This window comes from Panthera uncia, chromosome C2 (assembly GCF_023721935.1).
Source record: "Panthera uncia isolate 11264 chromosome C2, Puncia_PCG_1.0, whole genome shotgun sequence".
Taxonomy (NCBI): Eukaryota; Metazoa; Chordata; class Mammalia; order Carnivora; family Felidae; genus Panthera; species Panthera uncia.
Window position 1 is genome coordinate 101,400,671 of NC_064810.1, and position 18,562 is coordinate 101,419,232.

At 36.3% G+C, this 18,562-nt stretch overlaps 1 protein-coding gene across 2 annotated transcripts in view; it reads right to left on the reverse strand.

Moving 5' to 3' along the window:
- The window catches only part of NMD3 (NMD3 ribosome export adaptor), a 32,108-nt gene that overhangs the window by 11,047 nt on the left and 2,499 nt on the right, over nt 1-18,562 (reverse strand). For both annotated transcript variants that reach the window (XM_049628602.1, XM_049628601.1), the window contains 6 exons: nt 17,362-17,458; nt 10,182-10,262; nt 9,043-9,171; nt 8,678-8,768; nt 1,240-1,318; nt 203-299 (listed from right to left, as the gene is read on the reverse strand). In XM_049628602.1, the coding sequence (XP_049484559.1) occupies nt 203-299; nt 1,240-1,318; nt 8,678-8,768; nt 9,043-9,171; nt 10,182-10,262; nt 17,362-17,458 (574 nt within the window). The remainder of the gene's footprint in view (nt 1-202; nt 300-1,239; nt 1,319-8,677; nt 8,769-9,042; nt 9,172-10,181; nt 10,263-17,361; nt 17,459-18,562) is intronic.

The window sequence follows — 18,562 nt, forward strand, 5'->3', positions numbered from 1 at the left end:
ATAGGTATGCCAATTTATAATTTAAGCGTGATTATTTTAATATCTTTTTAACATGACTGCATATGTCAGAAAGGAATCCTTTAAGAGTTACTCTAAATTTTTAACCAATCCCAGAAGAAAATCAGGAGTTAATAATAATTACATATAAGCCAATTAATTACTTGTACTCTGTTATCGACATAAATTAAATGAGAAAAAGTACCTTGCAAATTGGAACAATTTCCACAGAAAAAGTGCTTTTGTAATTGTATGTGTTACTATGGATATCCTGAGAGATCAATCTCTGTGAGGCTTTGTGTCTGTTAAGAAAAAAAGTTTATAATAATAAAAAGACAAAGGTCCCTACTTAGATAGTCTAGAGAATATCAATTTTTATCAAATCAAACCATCACTGTCCAAGGTCTGAAATAGCTCCCTGATGCCTGTATTATGGCAAAGCCTAATTTCAACCACTTATACTTCAAAACCTTCACCAATCAAACTGCACTCTACCTCTTTTCAACTTTACCTACTCAAAACCTCTAAAACATGCCCTTGGCTCAGACCAATGTAGTCTATATATAGTATCCATTTAAGGCCACACTAATGTCCACCACAAGCCTTTGTTCACACTAATCTCATCTTTCACTATACTCTACCTTTCAAAATTTCCCATTTTAGGAGCTTCAGGCCTTCCTCTTCCATGAAGCTTCTCCCCAAAGCTCTCTACCCCGATCTTTCTTTGGTCTTATTTAAATACATTCAATCAAAGGTTTAGCACTATACTACTTATCACAGGGTGAGGTCTAGCTCCCCAAAGAGATTCTTATGTACTCTTTGACTCATAATCCCCTTAAAGTGGCTAACCCAAACAGATGCTTACTAATTATGTAAGTATGTAAGTATTCTTACTACAGCTTTTTTTTTTACAATTTTCTAAGTTTATTTATTTATTTGAGAGAGAGAGAGGGAGAACAAGCTGAGGAGAGACAGACAGAGAGGGAGGGAGAGAGAATCCCAAGCAGGCTCTGCCTTGTCAGAGTGAAGCCCAACTTGGGGTTCAATCTCAAGAACCATGAGATCATGACCTGAGCCAAAATCAAGAGTCAGACACTTAACCGACTGAGCCACTCAGAAGCCCCTTCGACTACAGTTTTAAATATTTTAATGTAAGAGAAGCAGTCTAAGCCTGAAGAATGGATGTGACCTATGTCCATTACCAGCTCCTTAGACTTACTCACATTTAGGTTCAGAACATACCTACAGGGAACTGTACACTGAAGAAATTCTACCATCTTCTGAGCATGCTGTTTTGAGGAATAATAGAAATCCAGCCCATCTTTAAAAAGAAAAGAAAAGTCACATGAAAATCATTCTTCAAATAAAATTTTCCTCTACTAACATGACTATATCACAAATTAAATGTGTAGTAAAAAACTAAATTATCAGAAAACATAAAGATTCACAATTTTAGGGGTGCCCGGGTGGCTCAGTCAGTTAAGCGTCCAACTGCTGATTTCAGCTCAGGTCATGATCTCATGGTTCCCAAGTTCAAGCCCCACATCTGGCTCTAAGCTAACAGAGTGGGGACTGCTTGGGATGCTCTCTCCCTGCCCCTCCCCCCATCTCTGTCAAAATAAATAAATAAACTTTAAAACAACAAACCAACAACAACAAAAAGATTCACAATTTTAATTTCAGACAAAGTAAAATTCAAGGTCAAAAGGGGAGAGAAAAACACTAAACAGAAGAATATTTTATATAATAAACAATCTACTAAGAAGATAATAGGAATGCACCTAATAACATAGAAGTAAGATGCAGAAAAAAAACTATTAAAAAGAAAAAAAGAAATTAATAAATGTTAACACATGTGCAACATTGTGGGGGACTAGTATAAGACTATCAAAACCAAAATGACCAGACTAAAAATAAGAAGGATACATAGAACTTGAATAATTAACTATCAAAGTTGATTTAACTGAGATTATAGAACACAGTCCCAAGAATATACATTATTTTTTAAATTCACAGAACATTCATAAAACAATCATATACAAATATTTTTAAGACTTCAATAAATTCCAAACATTATTAATTAGACAATATTATCTGATCACAATGAAGTAGCATTAAAAATCAGCAACAAAGGGATAATTAAAAGTAGACCTACCTGCTATGAAATGTTTATAGAGATATTCTTCCAAACAACTCAGCTAATAGGAAACTGAAATAACTCAGAGTAGACAAAAACAATTTAAAAAAAATTTTTTTTAACGTTTATTTATTTTGAGACAGAGAGAGTCAGAGCATGAACAGGGGAGGGGCAGAGAGAGAGGGAGACACAGAACCGGAAGCAGGCTCCAGGCTCTGAGCCATCAGCCCAGAGCCCGACGCGGGGCTTGAACTCACGGAACGTGAGATCGTGACCTGAGCTGAAGTCGGACGCTTAACCGACTGAGCCACCCAGGCGCCCCAACAAAAACAATTTTGAAGATGAACTAAGTTGTTGGGAACATATACTTCCCAATTTGAAAACATGGTAACTTTAAGTAGTCGAGACAGCATGGTACTAGCATAGAATACATATACAGATCTATGGAACAAAACTGACAATCCAAAAATAAACTGTGACATTTATAATCAATAGATCTTTGACAGAGGATCCAAGCAATTCGCTGAGGAAAGGATGGCCTTTTCACTGGGAAAACAGGATATCCACATGGCAAAGAATGAAACTGGACCTTTGTTTTACACCATACACAGAAATTGACTCAAAATGGACTAAGGAATCAAATGTAAGACCTTGAATACAAAATTTCCAGAAGAAAAGAGAGAGGGAAAAGCTTCATGACACCAGTCTGGGCAATGATATCATGGATATGACATCAAAGGCACAGGTAACAAAAACAAACAACTGGCACTACATCAAAGTAAAAAGCTTCTGCACAGAAAAAAGAAACATCAACACAGTGAAAACACAACCTACAAAATGGGAGAAAATACCTGCAAATCATATATATCAGATAAGGAGTTAATCTCCCAGATATATTAGGAACTCCTATAACTCAAGAGCAAAAAAACTAATAACCTGGTTGAAAAGTTTGAATTTTTTAAATGGGCAGAGAAACTGTATAGACATTTCTCCAAGTCAGACATACAAAAATGGCAAACAAGTATATGAAAAATGCTCAAGGTCACAAATCGTCAAGCAAATGTAAATCAAAACTACAATGAGCTATCACTTCGTACTCTTTAGGATGGCTATTATCAAAACAACAGGGGCGCACGGGTGGCTCAGTCGGTTAAGCAACTAACTTTGGCTCAGGTCATGATCTCACAGTTTGTGGGTTCAAGCCCCATGTCAGGCTCTGTGCTGGCAGCTCAGAGCCTGGCGCCTGCTTCAGATTCTGTGTCTCCCTCTCTCTCTGTTCCTCCCCTGCTCGTTCTGTCTCTCAAAAATAAATAAACGTTAAAAAACAAAAATTAAAAAACAACAACAGAAAACAAGCATTGATGAGAATATGGAGAAAAGGAACTTTTGTATACTCCAATGGAAATGCAAAACAGTACAGTCACTATGAAAAATAGCATGGAGGTTCTTCAAAAAATTAAAAATAGAACTACCATATGTTCCAATAATCTCTAAGTATTTATCTAAAAGAATTGAAATCAGAATCTCAAAGAGGTATCAGCACTCTCATGTTTATTGCAGCATTATTCACAGTAGACAAGATGATAGACATTTGGGTTGTTTCCACAACAGAGGAAAACATAATGTATATGTACATACAATGGAATACTATTCAGCCTTAAAAAGGCAGGAAGTTCTGCAATATGCAACAAGATGAGTGAACCCTGAGAACATTATACTAAATCAAATAAGTCAGTCACAGAAAGACAAATACTGCATGATTCCACCAATATGAAGTACCTACAATACTCAAATTCATGGAATCAAAGAGTAGAATGATGACTGCCAGGGACTGAGAGGAAAGGGAAATAGGGAGTTACTTACCAATTAATGGGCATAAAGTTTCAGTGAAGCAAGATGAATAGGCTCTAGAGATCTGCTATATAACACTGTACTTACAGTCAACAATACTATATTATACACTTAAAATTTGTTAAGAGGAACATCTCATGTTAAGTATTTATATATCACATTAAAAAAAAAAGATAACATTAAGAAAATGAAAAGACAGCCTACGGGTTAGCAGAAAATATTTGCAAATCATATGTATGATGAGGAGCACCTGGGTGGCTCAGTCGGTTAAGCGTCTGACTTCAGCTCAAGTCATGATCTCACAGTTCCTGAGTTCGAGCCCCACATCAGACTCTGTGCTGACAGCTCAGAGCCTAGAGCCTGCTTCAGATTCTGGGTCTCCCTCTCTCTCTGCCTCTCCCCTGCTTGCACACTTGCTCACTCGCTCTCTCAAAAATAAACATTAAAAAAAAAAAATTAAAAAAAAAAACAACTCCTAAAACTTAGCAAGACAAACAATCCAATTAAAAAAATGGGCCAGGGGCACCTGGGTGGCTCAGTCAGTTAAGGGTCTGACTTCAGCTCAGGTCATGATCTCACAGCTTGTGAGTTCGAGCCCTGCGTCAGGCTCTATGCTGACAGCTCAGAGCCTGGAACCTGCTTTGGATTCTGTGTCTCCCTCTCTCTCTCTGCCCATCCTCCGCTGTGGTCTCTCTCTCTCTCTCTCTCAGAAATAAACATTAAAAAAAAAATTAAAACATGGGCCAAAGATCTGAATAGTTATTTCAGATAAATTTCATCAAAATTTATTTTGATAGTTATTTCAGCAAAAAAAGACACAGGAATGGTTAATAACCTTATGAAAAGATAACATCATTAGTCATTAGGAAAATGTAAATTATAACCACAAAATGAGATACCACTTCATACTACCCTCTAGACTGGCCATAAACAAAAAGAGACCATAATATTGGTGAGGCAATGTAGAAACTAGAACCGTCAAACATTGCTGATAGCAACGTAAAATGGTACATGCACTTTGGAAACTCTTCCAGTTTCTTAAAAGCTAAACATAAAAAAAAAAAAAGATAAACATAAATTATAAATTTACCATATGACTCAGCAATTCTATACCTAGGTATACACTAAAGAGAAGAAAACAGCTGAAACTCTTGCTGAAAATAAAAGAAATATGCAATATATAGTGGAAAAAGGTAGCTACAGCTATAAACATCAGGTACATAGAATCAATATGTATTCAAGAAAACTTATTTTTATATTTATAGATTTTTATATTTATATATATGCATAAATATATATATTTATATTTATAAATAGATTTATATTATATTAGAAAACAAACTTTCAATTAATTCAAGCAAAATAAAATTTTAAAAAGTACAAAGAAAAAAATTTTGTAATATTTATGGTGATGAAAATTAACTAGACTTACTGTGGTGATCATTTAGCCATATATACAAACATCAAATCATTATGATGTACATCTGAAACTACTATGCTACATGTCAATTATATCTCAATTTAAAAAATTTTAAGTAGAAGAAATGAGTAATTAAAACAAAACTTTAAAAAGTGTATTCAAGAAAGGAGATATTTCAAATCAGTGGGAAAGGATAGATTAACCTAGGAAAAACTCTAACTGGTTAACATTAAAAATCCCCCCAAATAATTTACTTTTAAAAATATAACTGTGGGAGTATACAAAGCTTTCCTATGTCAGGCACAAAATTTATAAGCCAGAGCTCTATAACTAAAAAATAAAAAATTTAAATGATAAAAGGCATGTGACAATGCAAAAAAGTATCTGCTCTCTTAGGCTCACATTCAAAGGCACACTAGCTCTCTCTAAACATACATACATAATATACACATACATACAATGGGATTAATATCCAGAATAAGACACAAAATTAATGAGGAAAAAAGACAATTCACATAAGAAGCGAGAGATAAACATAAATGGCTAACACATATATAAAAATATTAACCCTCATTAGTAATCAAGGAAATGCAAATTAAAACAAGATACCATTATTTTACCTACTAGAACAGCAAAAATTACAAAGACCAATTTGATAGTGTTGGCAAGTGCTGAGACTGTAAATTGGCACTATTCTGAAGACAATCTAGCAGTACATGTAAAAATTTAGTAATTGCATACTCCTGCCTAGTCATTTCTTTTTTTTAATTTTTTTTAAGGTTTTACTTATTTTTGAGAGAGAGGAGAGAGACAGAGTGCAGGCAGGGAAGGGGCAGAGGGAGAGGGAGACACAGGAACTGAAGGAGGCTCCAGACGCTGAGCTGTCAGCACAAAGCCCAACAGTAGGGCTCAAACCCATGTGATAGTGATCTGAGCTGAAGTTGGATGTTTAACTGACTGAGCCACCCAGGTGCCCCCTGTCATTTCAATTCTTGAACTCAATCTCACAGAAAACCCACCAAATATGCACAAACATTAGGATATTTAATACAGTGCCATTTGTAGCAGCAAAAAATGGAATATCTTGTGGACCAATAAGATATAACTAATTATACAAGGATTAACAAATATATATATGCACACACACACAGTGGTTAAAAATAATGAAATAGAACCACGTTCAAAGACATAGCAAGGTTTCCAAATACATTAAGATGGCAGGTCACAGAATATTATAGAATGATCCCCCATAAGGGGAAACAAACGCTACCACAATTTACATACAGAACACATTATTATATGATCTTGTTTTAAGGGACTAACACTGGGGATAACAAAGGGATAAATGGAACATAGAGGTCTTTTATTCATAGATATTTTTATCTCTGAATTTTTAATATTATTATGATTTTAAAAACAAAGTTACAAATAAACCACATTCAAAAAATTTATTTAAATCAAATCAAGAACTAGTAGGGGGAAAAAAACAGATTAAATCCTCTGGATGAACAAAGGGCTGTTAAATTTGCAATATTTGGGTTCTGAAAATGAGTGCAAAAGTATGACCCAGAACTGGGGCACCTGAGTGGCTCAGTCGGTTGGGCGTCTGACTTCGGCTAAGGTCATGTTCTCACAGTCCATGGTTCGAGCCGCACGTCAGGCTCTGTGCTGACAGCTCAGAGCCTGGAGCTTGCTTCTGATTCTGTGTCTCCCTCTCTCTGGCCCTCCCCCCGCTCATGCTCTCACTCTCTCTCTCAAAAATAAACATTAAAAAAAAAATTTAATAAAAAAAAAAAAAATGTATGACCCAGAACTTATCCAAGTCTTTTGCTACAAAACAATTCTGTGAGTACATATCTGTCAGGGTGATGAGAAATAATAGTGTTTTGCTTTCTTAGCTAGAATATTTGGATCTCCTCGTCCCCAAAAAAGTTACTCAAAACCAAGTTACTCAAAACAATGATGTATTTTTGCCTGGTGACTAGCCACAAACAACCAGGCACTATGTTACACAGACAAGAAGGGACCTTACTTAAGTATACCTTAAGAATTCCTTAAGAATACCTTAAGTATTCATTAAATTGTGTTTTACCAATTTAGACTATTAACCTTATGTCTACTGGTAAAGCATTCAGGTCAGACACAAAGCTTAAAAGATGTTCTCCAGGTGACATCATTACATATATTCTCTCCCCCATGTAAGGACCCAAGACCACACTTCTCAAAAGTACTTTCCCAAGACATACAAGATATAAGCAACACATCAGTTAGTAACAGTGGAACTCAAAAATGAGGAGTACGATACAAGAATTTGGTCATTCCTTCAAGAACAGGTATCTCTAAGTCTATACTTTAGAGACTAGGAAAACAATATACGTACATGTTCACCAATAGCAAACAAATATTAACCTTTAGCAAGAAACTTCAAGAGTCTGCTTAAGAATATTTATGTTTTCTACTATCAATCAGGGAAATATTTATCCATCATCTAATATGTATACTATATCAACAGAAAGTGCTAAGACAGAACATACTCTAAGGAGCCATTATGAAATCATACAAAAAATTTTAAATTCCACCTTTAAGAAATCTAAATATATCATTTGTATATCAAAAACAAAAATATTACAGGGGCATCTGGGTTGCTCGGTTGGTTAAGTATCCAACTTTGACTCGGGTCACGATCTAGCAGCTCATGGATGGGTTCAAGCCCCGCGTCCGGCTCTGTGCTGACAGCTCAGAGCCTGGAGCCTGCTTTGAATTATGTCTCCCTCTTTCTTTCTGCCCCTCCCCTGCTTGTATGCATGCACTCATGCTCTTTCTCTCTCTCTCTCAAAAATAAACATTTAAAAAATACTACAAAAGAACTTACAAATCTCAAAAATAATTTTTTTCCAAACAGAAATCGATCTCTGCATAAAACAAGATCTCGATGAATTTTCCATCACAGCACTTTATATTATATTAATGCAGCTACTGGCTTACTCATCTGGTAGCTACTTAGTGTAAATTTAAATTAAAATAGAAAAAAAATTAAGAATTTAGTTCCTCAGTTGCACCAGATACATTTCAAGTATTCAATAGCCATATACAGCTAGTGGCTACCATAATGGACAATGCAGATAAAGAACTAAGACTTTTTTTCCTTCCTAACAGAAGAAACTATTCTTTTGGACAGTACTATTCTAGCCATTGTCAATAAAGAGAAGACTTCTTACATTAGTTGAAATAAATTTTGAAATCATTTCAAATGTTTTCAAATTTTAACTCACCATGAATTTCTTTGATACGAAGTGTATTCTGATGCATTCCATATTTCAAAATCAACTGTTCAAGATAGTAGAAGGTTTTTTTGTGCAAAGTCTAAACATAAATGCATTATTAGATTAATAGATGAAATGCAAACAAACAAAAAAACCATCTATAGATATAGCACACTGATTTTTAAAACAAAACAACCTCTAAAGATGATCTTAAATGTGATAGTGACCTATTTTTAAAGATGAATGTTGCAGAAACCTAGACCATCCCTGGTGCCTGAGGATTTGGAAAGAAAAAGGAGGTTTTACTAACTGTTCATAACTGACAAAGATAAAATACAAGATGAAGGATTCACTCATCATCTTTCTGTCAATACCTTTTGCCTCACTTGAACCACAGCCTTCCAGAAATCTTTAGCTTCTACTCTGTGGCAATCTCCACACATCTGAGGCTGAACAACATAATCCACCACAAACACTTGCTGAAGGATAGCACCATTCATTACCTGGTAAGGGGGAAAAAAAAAAAAAAAAAAAAATCACTCCTTCATTCTTTCCTTTTTATTTAGTAACATTTTTCTTAAAAGAAAATAATATTTCAAATTTAAGAACTTTAACATTTAAAGTTACTGTGGGGAGCCTGGGTGGCTCAGTTGGCTAAATGTCCAACTCTTGATTTCAGCTCAGGTCATGATCTGACTGTGAGTTTGAGCCCCACTGTCAGTGCAGAACCCCCTTGGGATTCTGTCTCCCTCTCTCTCTGCTCCTCCCCTGGTTGCTCACTATCTGTCTCTCAAAATAAATTTAAAAAAATAAACTTAAAAAAACAAAGTTACTATTTAACTTAAAGTCTTTTTCCATGAATGCTTTGAGGACATCAATAATAAACCAATTAAAAAACTATAAAAATAAGTTATAGTATTAAGAAAAACACGTAAATTTAATTCGTAGGATTAAATTCGCATTTCATATTTACTTTTAAAGTGGCTGTGAAGATAGTCTTTGAAGAATCTATGTATCTATATACTTGTGTGTGTGTATTTGTGTGTGTGTGTGCGCGCAGAATTCATCCTTAGGAGAAAAAGACAAAGAAAACTCTCAAAAAAACAAACATTCCTTACTTAAATTGTTACCAAACATGGTCAATCACCAGAAATCACCTGGGAAGTTTTTAAACATAGATTTCTGGGTGTCACATCCAGACGGATCCAGTTGGATTCACTTAATGTGAATTACTGTGATGATTAGCCAAGTTTGAGAAACACTGTCTTAGCTCATGCTTTTACTTCAATCTTTTTCCTAACTTTTAAAAATTACTTTAGCCCACTAATCATTAGCAATAGCTGGTCTTACTAGCAACCTGATCATCTGTGCAGATGACCCAAAAGAAAACAAAAGTTAAAATTAAGATTACTCTTTCCCTTTTAAGCTATTCAAGCCATAAGGTAACTTACCAATATCTCCTCATTTTCACTACCTACAATTTAGACATGCTGAGAAACTTTGTATAGCTTACCTCTTTCTGAATAGTCAGTTTAACTTTAAGTCTCTTAGAATGGGGCTCAGTCCAAACAAAACCTGCATCTACAAGCCGTACCTTCAAAAAAAAACACAAACAAAAAGAAACCTAAATTCCCACCAGAGAAAAAAGATGAAAGAACTCATTAATAGATTTCATAAGATGTTTAAGGAATCTCATTGGCATCACTACTCAACATCATCAGTAAAAAAAAAAAAAATTATCATTAGAGGTATGGCAACAAAAAGAGCAAATAAAAGGACGATCTAATGACTTCATCATTTACAAGAAATCTCACGAACAAGTTTCTAGTTGGATTATTCTCTCTACATTAAATACATTGGTTTTTTAAAAAATTCATTAAAGGGAGTCTCATATTGAATACTGAATCCACAATGGTAACTTACCGCTAAATCAGCAGAGGCCAAAAAAGTATGCTGTATGTAAGGAACTGAATGTAGCTCAATATGGCTAAAATGGGTGTTTCAAGGAAGAAGAGGATTGGAACAAAAATGGAGGCGGTTTCAATAACTTGGGCAGAAAGTGCAGGTGACCTGAACTAAGAAGTGCTGGAAATAAAAGAAGCAGAAAGACCCAAGAGTTATTTAGGAGATAAGATTTACAGGATTGAGTGATACTGTATATGGGAAGGATGAAAAGAACAGATTCTAAAATGATGTTCAAGTATCCAGCTTGGGCATCCAGGTAATAACTATTTTTCTGAAACAAAGGACAGATTTGATGGAAAGAAGATACTATTTTTGGTTTCAGACATTTAAGAGGGTTTATGTATGATACACCCAAATGAAATTGTTCAGAGGATAGTAAGATACATATTTGATTTGGAGCTCTATGGAGAAAACTGAGCTGAAGAGAACAGATTTCGGAGACATCGGTGGGCAGATGATGATTTTGTCAACTCTTGTCTGATGAGAACTAGACTTGCTAGTGTAGATGCAGCACTCCAGAGTAAAACCCTCCTCACATGACTGGTTCCCCTAAAGCAAAACCCAGGTACAAGAGGGTGACAGGCAGTGTTTAATTCCCTCAGTCTCCATCTGCAAGGGTCAAGAAGGCAGCCCAAAGGCTCTAAGACTGCCCTTCCCTCAGCTTCCAACCTCATCCACAGGAATGGAGAGAAGACCCTTGACACCTACTTCAACATTCCCTAACACAGCCTCACCACACTATCAGTCCTCAGACTGTCAGAACTGATCAACTTAACCGGGCCCTTTATTCTTCTTTACAACATCCCCAAACATTTCAGTCACCCGTCATCTCCCACACTCCAATTACACATATTCCCTATTCTGTCCCATCTAACACTCCTCCAAAAATTCTGAAACCCTTTCACAGCGCCCTCTGGAACTCAACATTCACTAACACAACAAAGCCTCCTAAATGCTCAATCTTTTTGCTAAACATTCCCTTCACCTTCTAGATCTCGTTACATAGAATGCTCCCCTAAAGCTAATTAAGGACTAATTGTTCTGTTTTAATTCCTATCACTGGACCAAGAGCTAGACAGGTGTCCTTCTTGCTCTTAACTGCTAATTCCAAACCACCTCCCTGCCTCCTCCTTAAACACACCCAGTTTTGAATCTGAAGGCTATGCTACCCACTCTGTTATAGTCATCTGTTAACCCCTGGGTCACCCCTCTCATTTCTCAAAGACTTTAGCTCCTGGCTCACTGCTGCTGTTTCCAACAATATTAGTACTTAGTGATTTCAATATCCTTACAATACCCTAGCATCTCCCTTCTTTGAGTTCCTCTTACAAGATCTCGTCCTCCTATCTCAGCTATTCATATCCTTTTACCAGTAAGTTTTACCAATAACTGAAACCTCTCCAAAATCTCAACTCCAAACATCCTGTCTCCCACCTCTTATCTTTCCAGCTCATTTGCTCTAGCTCCTGGGCACTAAAACCCCTGCAACCTATTGCAACCCACGATCTATTCACCCTACCACCTTTTCACTATCTCTCATACCTCTCTATCTACTCACTTCCATCATATCCTAGCTTAATTTCAAGATCAATCACCAAAAACATTCCCATGCATACACTCAATTCCCTTGGTCCCTCTCTCACTTTACCTTAGTCATCTGGCTAAATCAATCTTTGTTAAATTCAGTACACTGCCTGCTCTATGCCTTACCTGTACAACTGATGGGGTTACAGAAAGAAATACACATCATGCTAGTCTTTAAATTTTTAACAGTAATCTTTGTAACCATACAACATCATTCTAGTACATTCTCTCTCTCCCACTCACTGGAGGACTATTTCACAACTTCTCCTCCACCCTCAAACATCTAATAGTTTTTCCCTCATAACTACTGCCCAGACTTCATTTCTCAATTAGAAAAGTAATCAGAAGATTTTCCAGAAGTTCCCACTTACCAATACATTCTCTCCTGTTACCACAGATGAACTGTCCTTGCTCCTATCAAGACCAACCTTAAGAATGCACCATTAGAGAGCAGAGATACTTGTTTTGTTCCACAAAAATATTCCAGGTTCCCAAAATGGTGCCTGGGAGAGAGTAAGTGCCAAATATTTGTTGATATTCTTCCACAAGTATGTTATTATACTATCTCTTTTCCACTCTTCAAGGGCATGCCCCAGGCAATTATTCTGTCTCTGTGCAAACTGTTCCCTCTGTACTCTACAACTCCTAGATAACTTACAAATATAACTACAACATCTCACATCTTGAGAAATGGGTCCCTTCCCCTTATTTCCCTCTACCCATTGCCCCATTTGTTTCCCTTTAGAGCAAATCTCAAAAAAAAAAAAAAAGGAAAAAAAGAATTACCTATACTTGTCACCTCCAATTCCTGTCCTGTTCTCTCATTTCCATTCAAATCAGGTCTTTTATCTCCACCACTACACATAAATTGCTCATTAAAGTCATTAGTAATCTTCACATTGCTAAATCTACAGAATTCATGACTTGACCCATTATAGCTGTAAATTACACAATCACTTCCTTTGTAAAATACCTCCCTTGTGTTCCAAGACACTACACTCACCTAATTTTTCATCTATTTCATCTAGCAACTCCTTTTCAGTGTCCTTTGATTTGTCATCTTCCCAAGCTTTTATCAGTAAAAGATCCCAGAATTCAGTCTTCAAATTGCTTCCCTTCTCTAGCCAAACTCCCTAGGAAATATTCAAGTTCACAGCTGTAAATAGCATCTATATCCCAAATTCATTACCTCCAGTCTGGACCACTCCCCTGCTGATTTATCCAGCTGCCTACTATTTTTACTTCCATGTTTAATGGACATCTAAGTACCACTATGAGATAGCTCTAATCTCTCCCACCCTGACCTGTTCCTTTTGAAGTCTTCACTACCTACTAACAGCAACTCCCTCCTTCTGGTTGCTCAAGAATCATGGATGTCAAATCATACTTATACTCATCTATCACATACACACATCCAGCTTCTTAAGTAAATCCTACTGACTACCTTCAAAGTAGATGCAGAAACCGTCCATTTCTTACCACCTCTACTACTGACCCAAATACCACCATTACTTATGATTACTACAATCACTCCCCATAGGTCCCTACTTCTACCTTCACCCCCACCTCCTTCACATGCATTCTAAACACAATGGCAAAGGATCCTGCTAAAACATAAATCATTCATCTTGCTACTACTCTACACTATACCTACTCTACCCATTACATTCAGAGTAAAAACCTGACCTTCCATGACTTTCCATGATTGCTGTTTTCATCCCACACTACTTTTCCCCTCCTCACTCCACTCTCTCCACACAGGGATGCTCCTGCCTCTACTTGTTTTCTCTACCCATTAAGTCTCTTCTCCAGATTCCTGCACAGCTCCTTCTCATACTGCTTTTAAGGTTTACTCAAATGTCACCTTATCAGTGAGGCATTACCTAACCACTCTATTTCACTTGTTTGAATATAGATGACATACAATGCCAACTGCTCTAGCTTAAATTACAACTCTTCCCTGTGTAGTTCTTAGCCCCTTCCTGGTTTTTCCTCCCACAGAATTTAGACCTTTTAATATACCGACTTATTTTGTTCAGTGCCTACTCCACACCCTCTCCTCCAACTAGAATGAATGTTCCCTAGGGTCGCCTGGGTGGCTTTGTCAGTAGAACGTCCAATTCTTGATCTCAGGATCAGGTAGTTGAGTTCAAGCCCCACCCTGAGCATGGGGTCTACTTAAAAAAAAAAAAAAAAAAATAGAATAAAAGTTCCCTAAGACAGACATTTTGTCTCTGCTATATCCCCAAGACCAAAAGCAGACTGGCACAGAGCTGACACTTAATAAACACTGCTGAATGAACTAAAGAATTATTAAGGCTCATCAGACATTTGACAAAAGCCTGAAAGTGAGAAGTACAAAAGTGAGACCAAGTTACACAAAAAACTGACTCCAGAGCCAAATTAGGAGAACAGAAGGAAATTTTTGAAAAAAATTATCAAACCTTCAGAAAAATTCAACAAAATGCATTGCTATTGGTAGGAATGTAAATTGGTACAGCCACTGTGGGAAACAGTATGGAAGTTCCTCAAAAAATTAAAAATAGAAATACCAGGGGAACCTGGGTGGCTCAGTTGGTTGAGCCACCAACTCTTGGTTTCAGCTCAGGTCATGATCTCACGTTTCGTGGGTTTGAACCCTGCATCGGGCTCTGCGCTGACAGTGTAGAGCCTGCTTGGGATCCTCTCTCTCTCTGCCCCTCCCCCCAGTCTCTCTCGAAATGAATAAACTTAAAAAAAATCTAAAAAAAAAACCAAACAAACAGAAATACCATATGATCCAATAACGCCACTACTATTTACCCAAAGGAAAAAAAAATACTAACTGAAAAAGATATATGCAGTCCTATGTTTACTACAGCATGACTTGTCATAACCAAGATACAGAAGGAACCTAAGTGTCCCTCAGTAGATGAATGAATAAAAAAGATGTGGTATATAGAGAATGGAATATTACACAGCCAAAAAAGAATGATATCTTGGGGCACCTGGGTAGCTCAGTCAGATAAGTATCCGACTCTTGTTTTCGGCTCAGGTCATGATCTCACGGTTTGTGGGTTCAAGCCCCGCATCAGGCTCTGTGCTGGCAGCGTGGATCCTGCTTGGGATTCTCTCTCTCCCTCTCTCTCAAAATAAATAAAAATAAGTATTAAAAAAAAGGATGGTATCTTGCCATCTACAGCAACATGGATAGACCTAGAGAACATTAAGCTAAGTGAAATAAGTCAGAAAAAAAAAAGAAGTCAGACTGAGAAAGACAAATACCACATGGTATCATTCATATGTGGAATCTAAAAAAACAAGTGAACAAACAAAAAGCAGAATGAGACCTATAAATACAGAGAACTGATGGTTGCCAGAAGGAAGGGGACTGCGGGGGCAAGCAAAATGGAGAAAGGGTAGTGGAAGACACAGCTTCCAGTTACGGAATGAGTTGTGGGGATAAAAGGTACAATACAGATAATATAGTTGATTATATTGTATTACTGTTGTAAGGTAACAGATGGTAGCTACACTTGTGGTGAGCACAGCGTAACATATAAAGATGTCAAATCAGTATGCTGTACACCTGAAACTAATGTAACGTTGTGTGTCAACTTATACGCAAATTTTTAAAAAGTTTAAAGAAAAATTTAAAAAAAAATTTTTTTAAAGAATTAAAAGACTTTGGTAAAGATTCTGGAACTTAAAAATATCACTGCTGGAACAACAAAAATCAATACAGAGACTGGAAGATAAAGCAAAGGAAATCACTCAGAAAAAAAGACAAAAAGATTAAAAACATCCCAAGGAGAAAAAGACAAACTTTTAAGCCAATAGGGACAACATTTGACTAACGGAAACTCCAGGGATGAAAAAAAATAAAACAAAGGAAAAAATTTCAAAGAACTATTTCATGTTATTTTATCAGAGCTTAAAAGAGAATTTGAAGGGGTGCCTGAGTGGCTCAGTCAGATGAGCATCCAACTGGATTTCAGCTCAGGTCACAATTCCAGAATCATGGGATCAAGCCCATTGGGCTCTGTGCTGAGCGTAGAGCCTGCTTGAGATTCTCTCATTCTCTCTCTCTCTCTCTCTCTCTCTCTCTCTCTCGACTCTCTCTCTCTCTCTCAAATAAAAATAAAATAAAATAGAATCTGAAGACTTTCAAACCGAATCCATTTCAATTAAAAATATACCTGGTATCAAAGTTTAACACAAAGAAGGCTGAAAGTGTTATGCAGAGAGAGAGGTAAACTGGACTAAAATCCTGTTTGTTTTTTTGGAGACAATGATGCACTCACTTTAAATAACAGGCATAAATATTTTCTTTCTAGAGCAATAATGAAAATAAAAAGAAACTGCATACCATAGCCCTAATACTATAATCTCCTAAATTATGTTTAGCAATGGTATATTTTTTAATGTTTTTTTTTGTTTTTTGTTTTTTTTTTTTTTAACATTTATTTATTTTTTGAGACAGAGAGACAGAGCATGAACAGGGGAGGGGCAGAGAGAGAGGGAGACACAGAATCTGAAACAGGCTCCAGGCTCTGAGCTGTCAGCACAGAGCCCGAAGCGGGGCTAGAACTCACGGACCATGAGATCATGACCTGAGCCGAAGTCGGATGCTTAACCGACTGAGCCACCCAGGCGCCCCTAATGTTTTATTTTTTATTTGAGTGAAAGAGGTGAAAGAGACAGAGTGTGCATGCACGAGCAGGTAAGTAGCAGAGAACGTTAAGCAGGCTGCATGCTTAGCGCAGAGCCTGCTGCAAGACTCAATTTCATAATCACGAGATCACGACCTGAGCAGAAATCGAGAGTCAGACACTTAACTGACTGAGCCACCCAGGGGCCCCAGCAATGCCTTTATATAAATATTTTCAGAAAAAACTACTGCACATAAGAGGCTGGCGATAAATAATGAATGAAAAAAACACATTTCACATTAAGTCTTTTAAAGCAAAAAGATTTTCATTTCCATAAAAAAAGAATATATATAACTTTAAAAATGGACACAGTTTTGTAGTAGGGTGCTTACCAACAGTAACATTTAAGTTATTTTTGGAAAACCTACTGGTAGGATTTTCTGAAAATAAGAGATTAAAATATAAAAACAGTAACACATGCCTACAAAAACCAATTTTAACTAACTGACCTACCTTACTCAGAGGGCCTTTGATTTTTTTCAAACACAAAGCAAGAAGTTCCCTGGATTCTAATGCACACTGTATCCAAGTTCCTGGTGGCTGGAAATATCTGAGAAAGAAAATACACTGAAACCCAGCATTTCTCAGGAAAGACAAAAATTTCAATGTGAATCTGCAGACAATCCACTGATTATTAGTAAGATATAATAATACCCAAGGTTGATATGAAGCACTTAACCCAAATATATTTAACAGTTCCAGAAAACTTTCAATTAGATCAGTAGCTTCAGTTTAAAATGTGAAATCCTAAGTATATTTGAGAAAGCCAGTCTCAAATAATCTATTAAAGAGGTCTTAATACTTCAAGCACCAGCAAAGAATTCCAGTGAGGACTGAAAAATGCCTAAAAGTTCTCTGAAGCTACACTCTGAAAAACAGGTAAGAAATCATCTTAAAATGGTATTAGAATGGTTTATAATAAGCATCTAAGATGCTTGAGAACTGCTAATTTTCTCACACACAAAAAAGATAAATTAGCACCTCATACTATGTATCAACAGTAGTTCAGACTTTTCATGTGTTTCAAGTCCATTCCCAAATGTTAAATTGTAAAACTCGTTATTAAATCTTAAATAAAACCTAATTAAATTAAACCTTAAATCCTTTGTGCACATGCTTTAAGATTTTTAGCCCAGTCTGCTCAGGACTTAGGAGAGTGCCAAGCACATAGTAAACACTCAATAAGTATTTGTTAAATACATAATACTTCTAAATATGTTACGTGAATGCTTGTTTTTGCCATACTTAAGTGCATATTCTGATTTTCACCTTTAAAGGTTCATTCAAAAACCTTATACAGGTCCATTTGTAATAAGCATGCTTCTGGAGTCAAAGGGCTTCATATATCAATTAATAAAGCCTTTCATTCTGATGACAAAATTAAGGTTTAGAGAGGTTAATTGGCAGAGTTTCAAAAAGCTCATTTGTGAGAAATCCAAGACAAACTAGGTCTCCTGATTCTTTGTCTCAGGCTTTTTCCACTCCACCATGCTTTCAATAGCAAGTATCTGTAAATGATCAAGCCTCATACTCGCCAAACTTGCAAACTATAAACTCCCTAAAATAGTACAGAAAAATTTCTTGGTTTTGTACATATGTAAATTTTAAGTATTTTTCTGGAAAGACAGTTTTCAAATTCCCAAAGGGATTCATA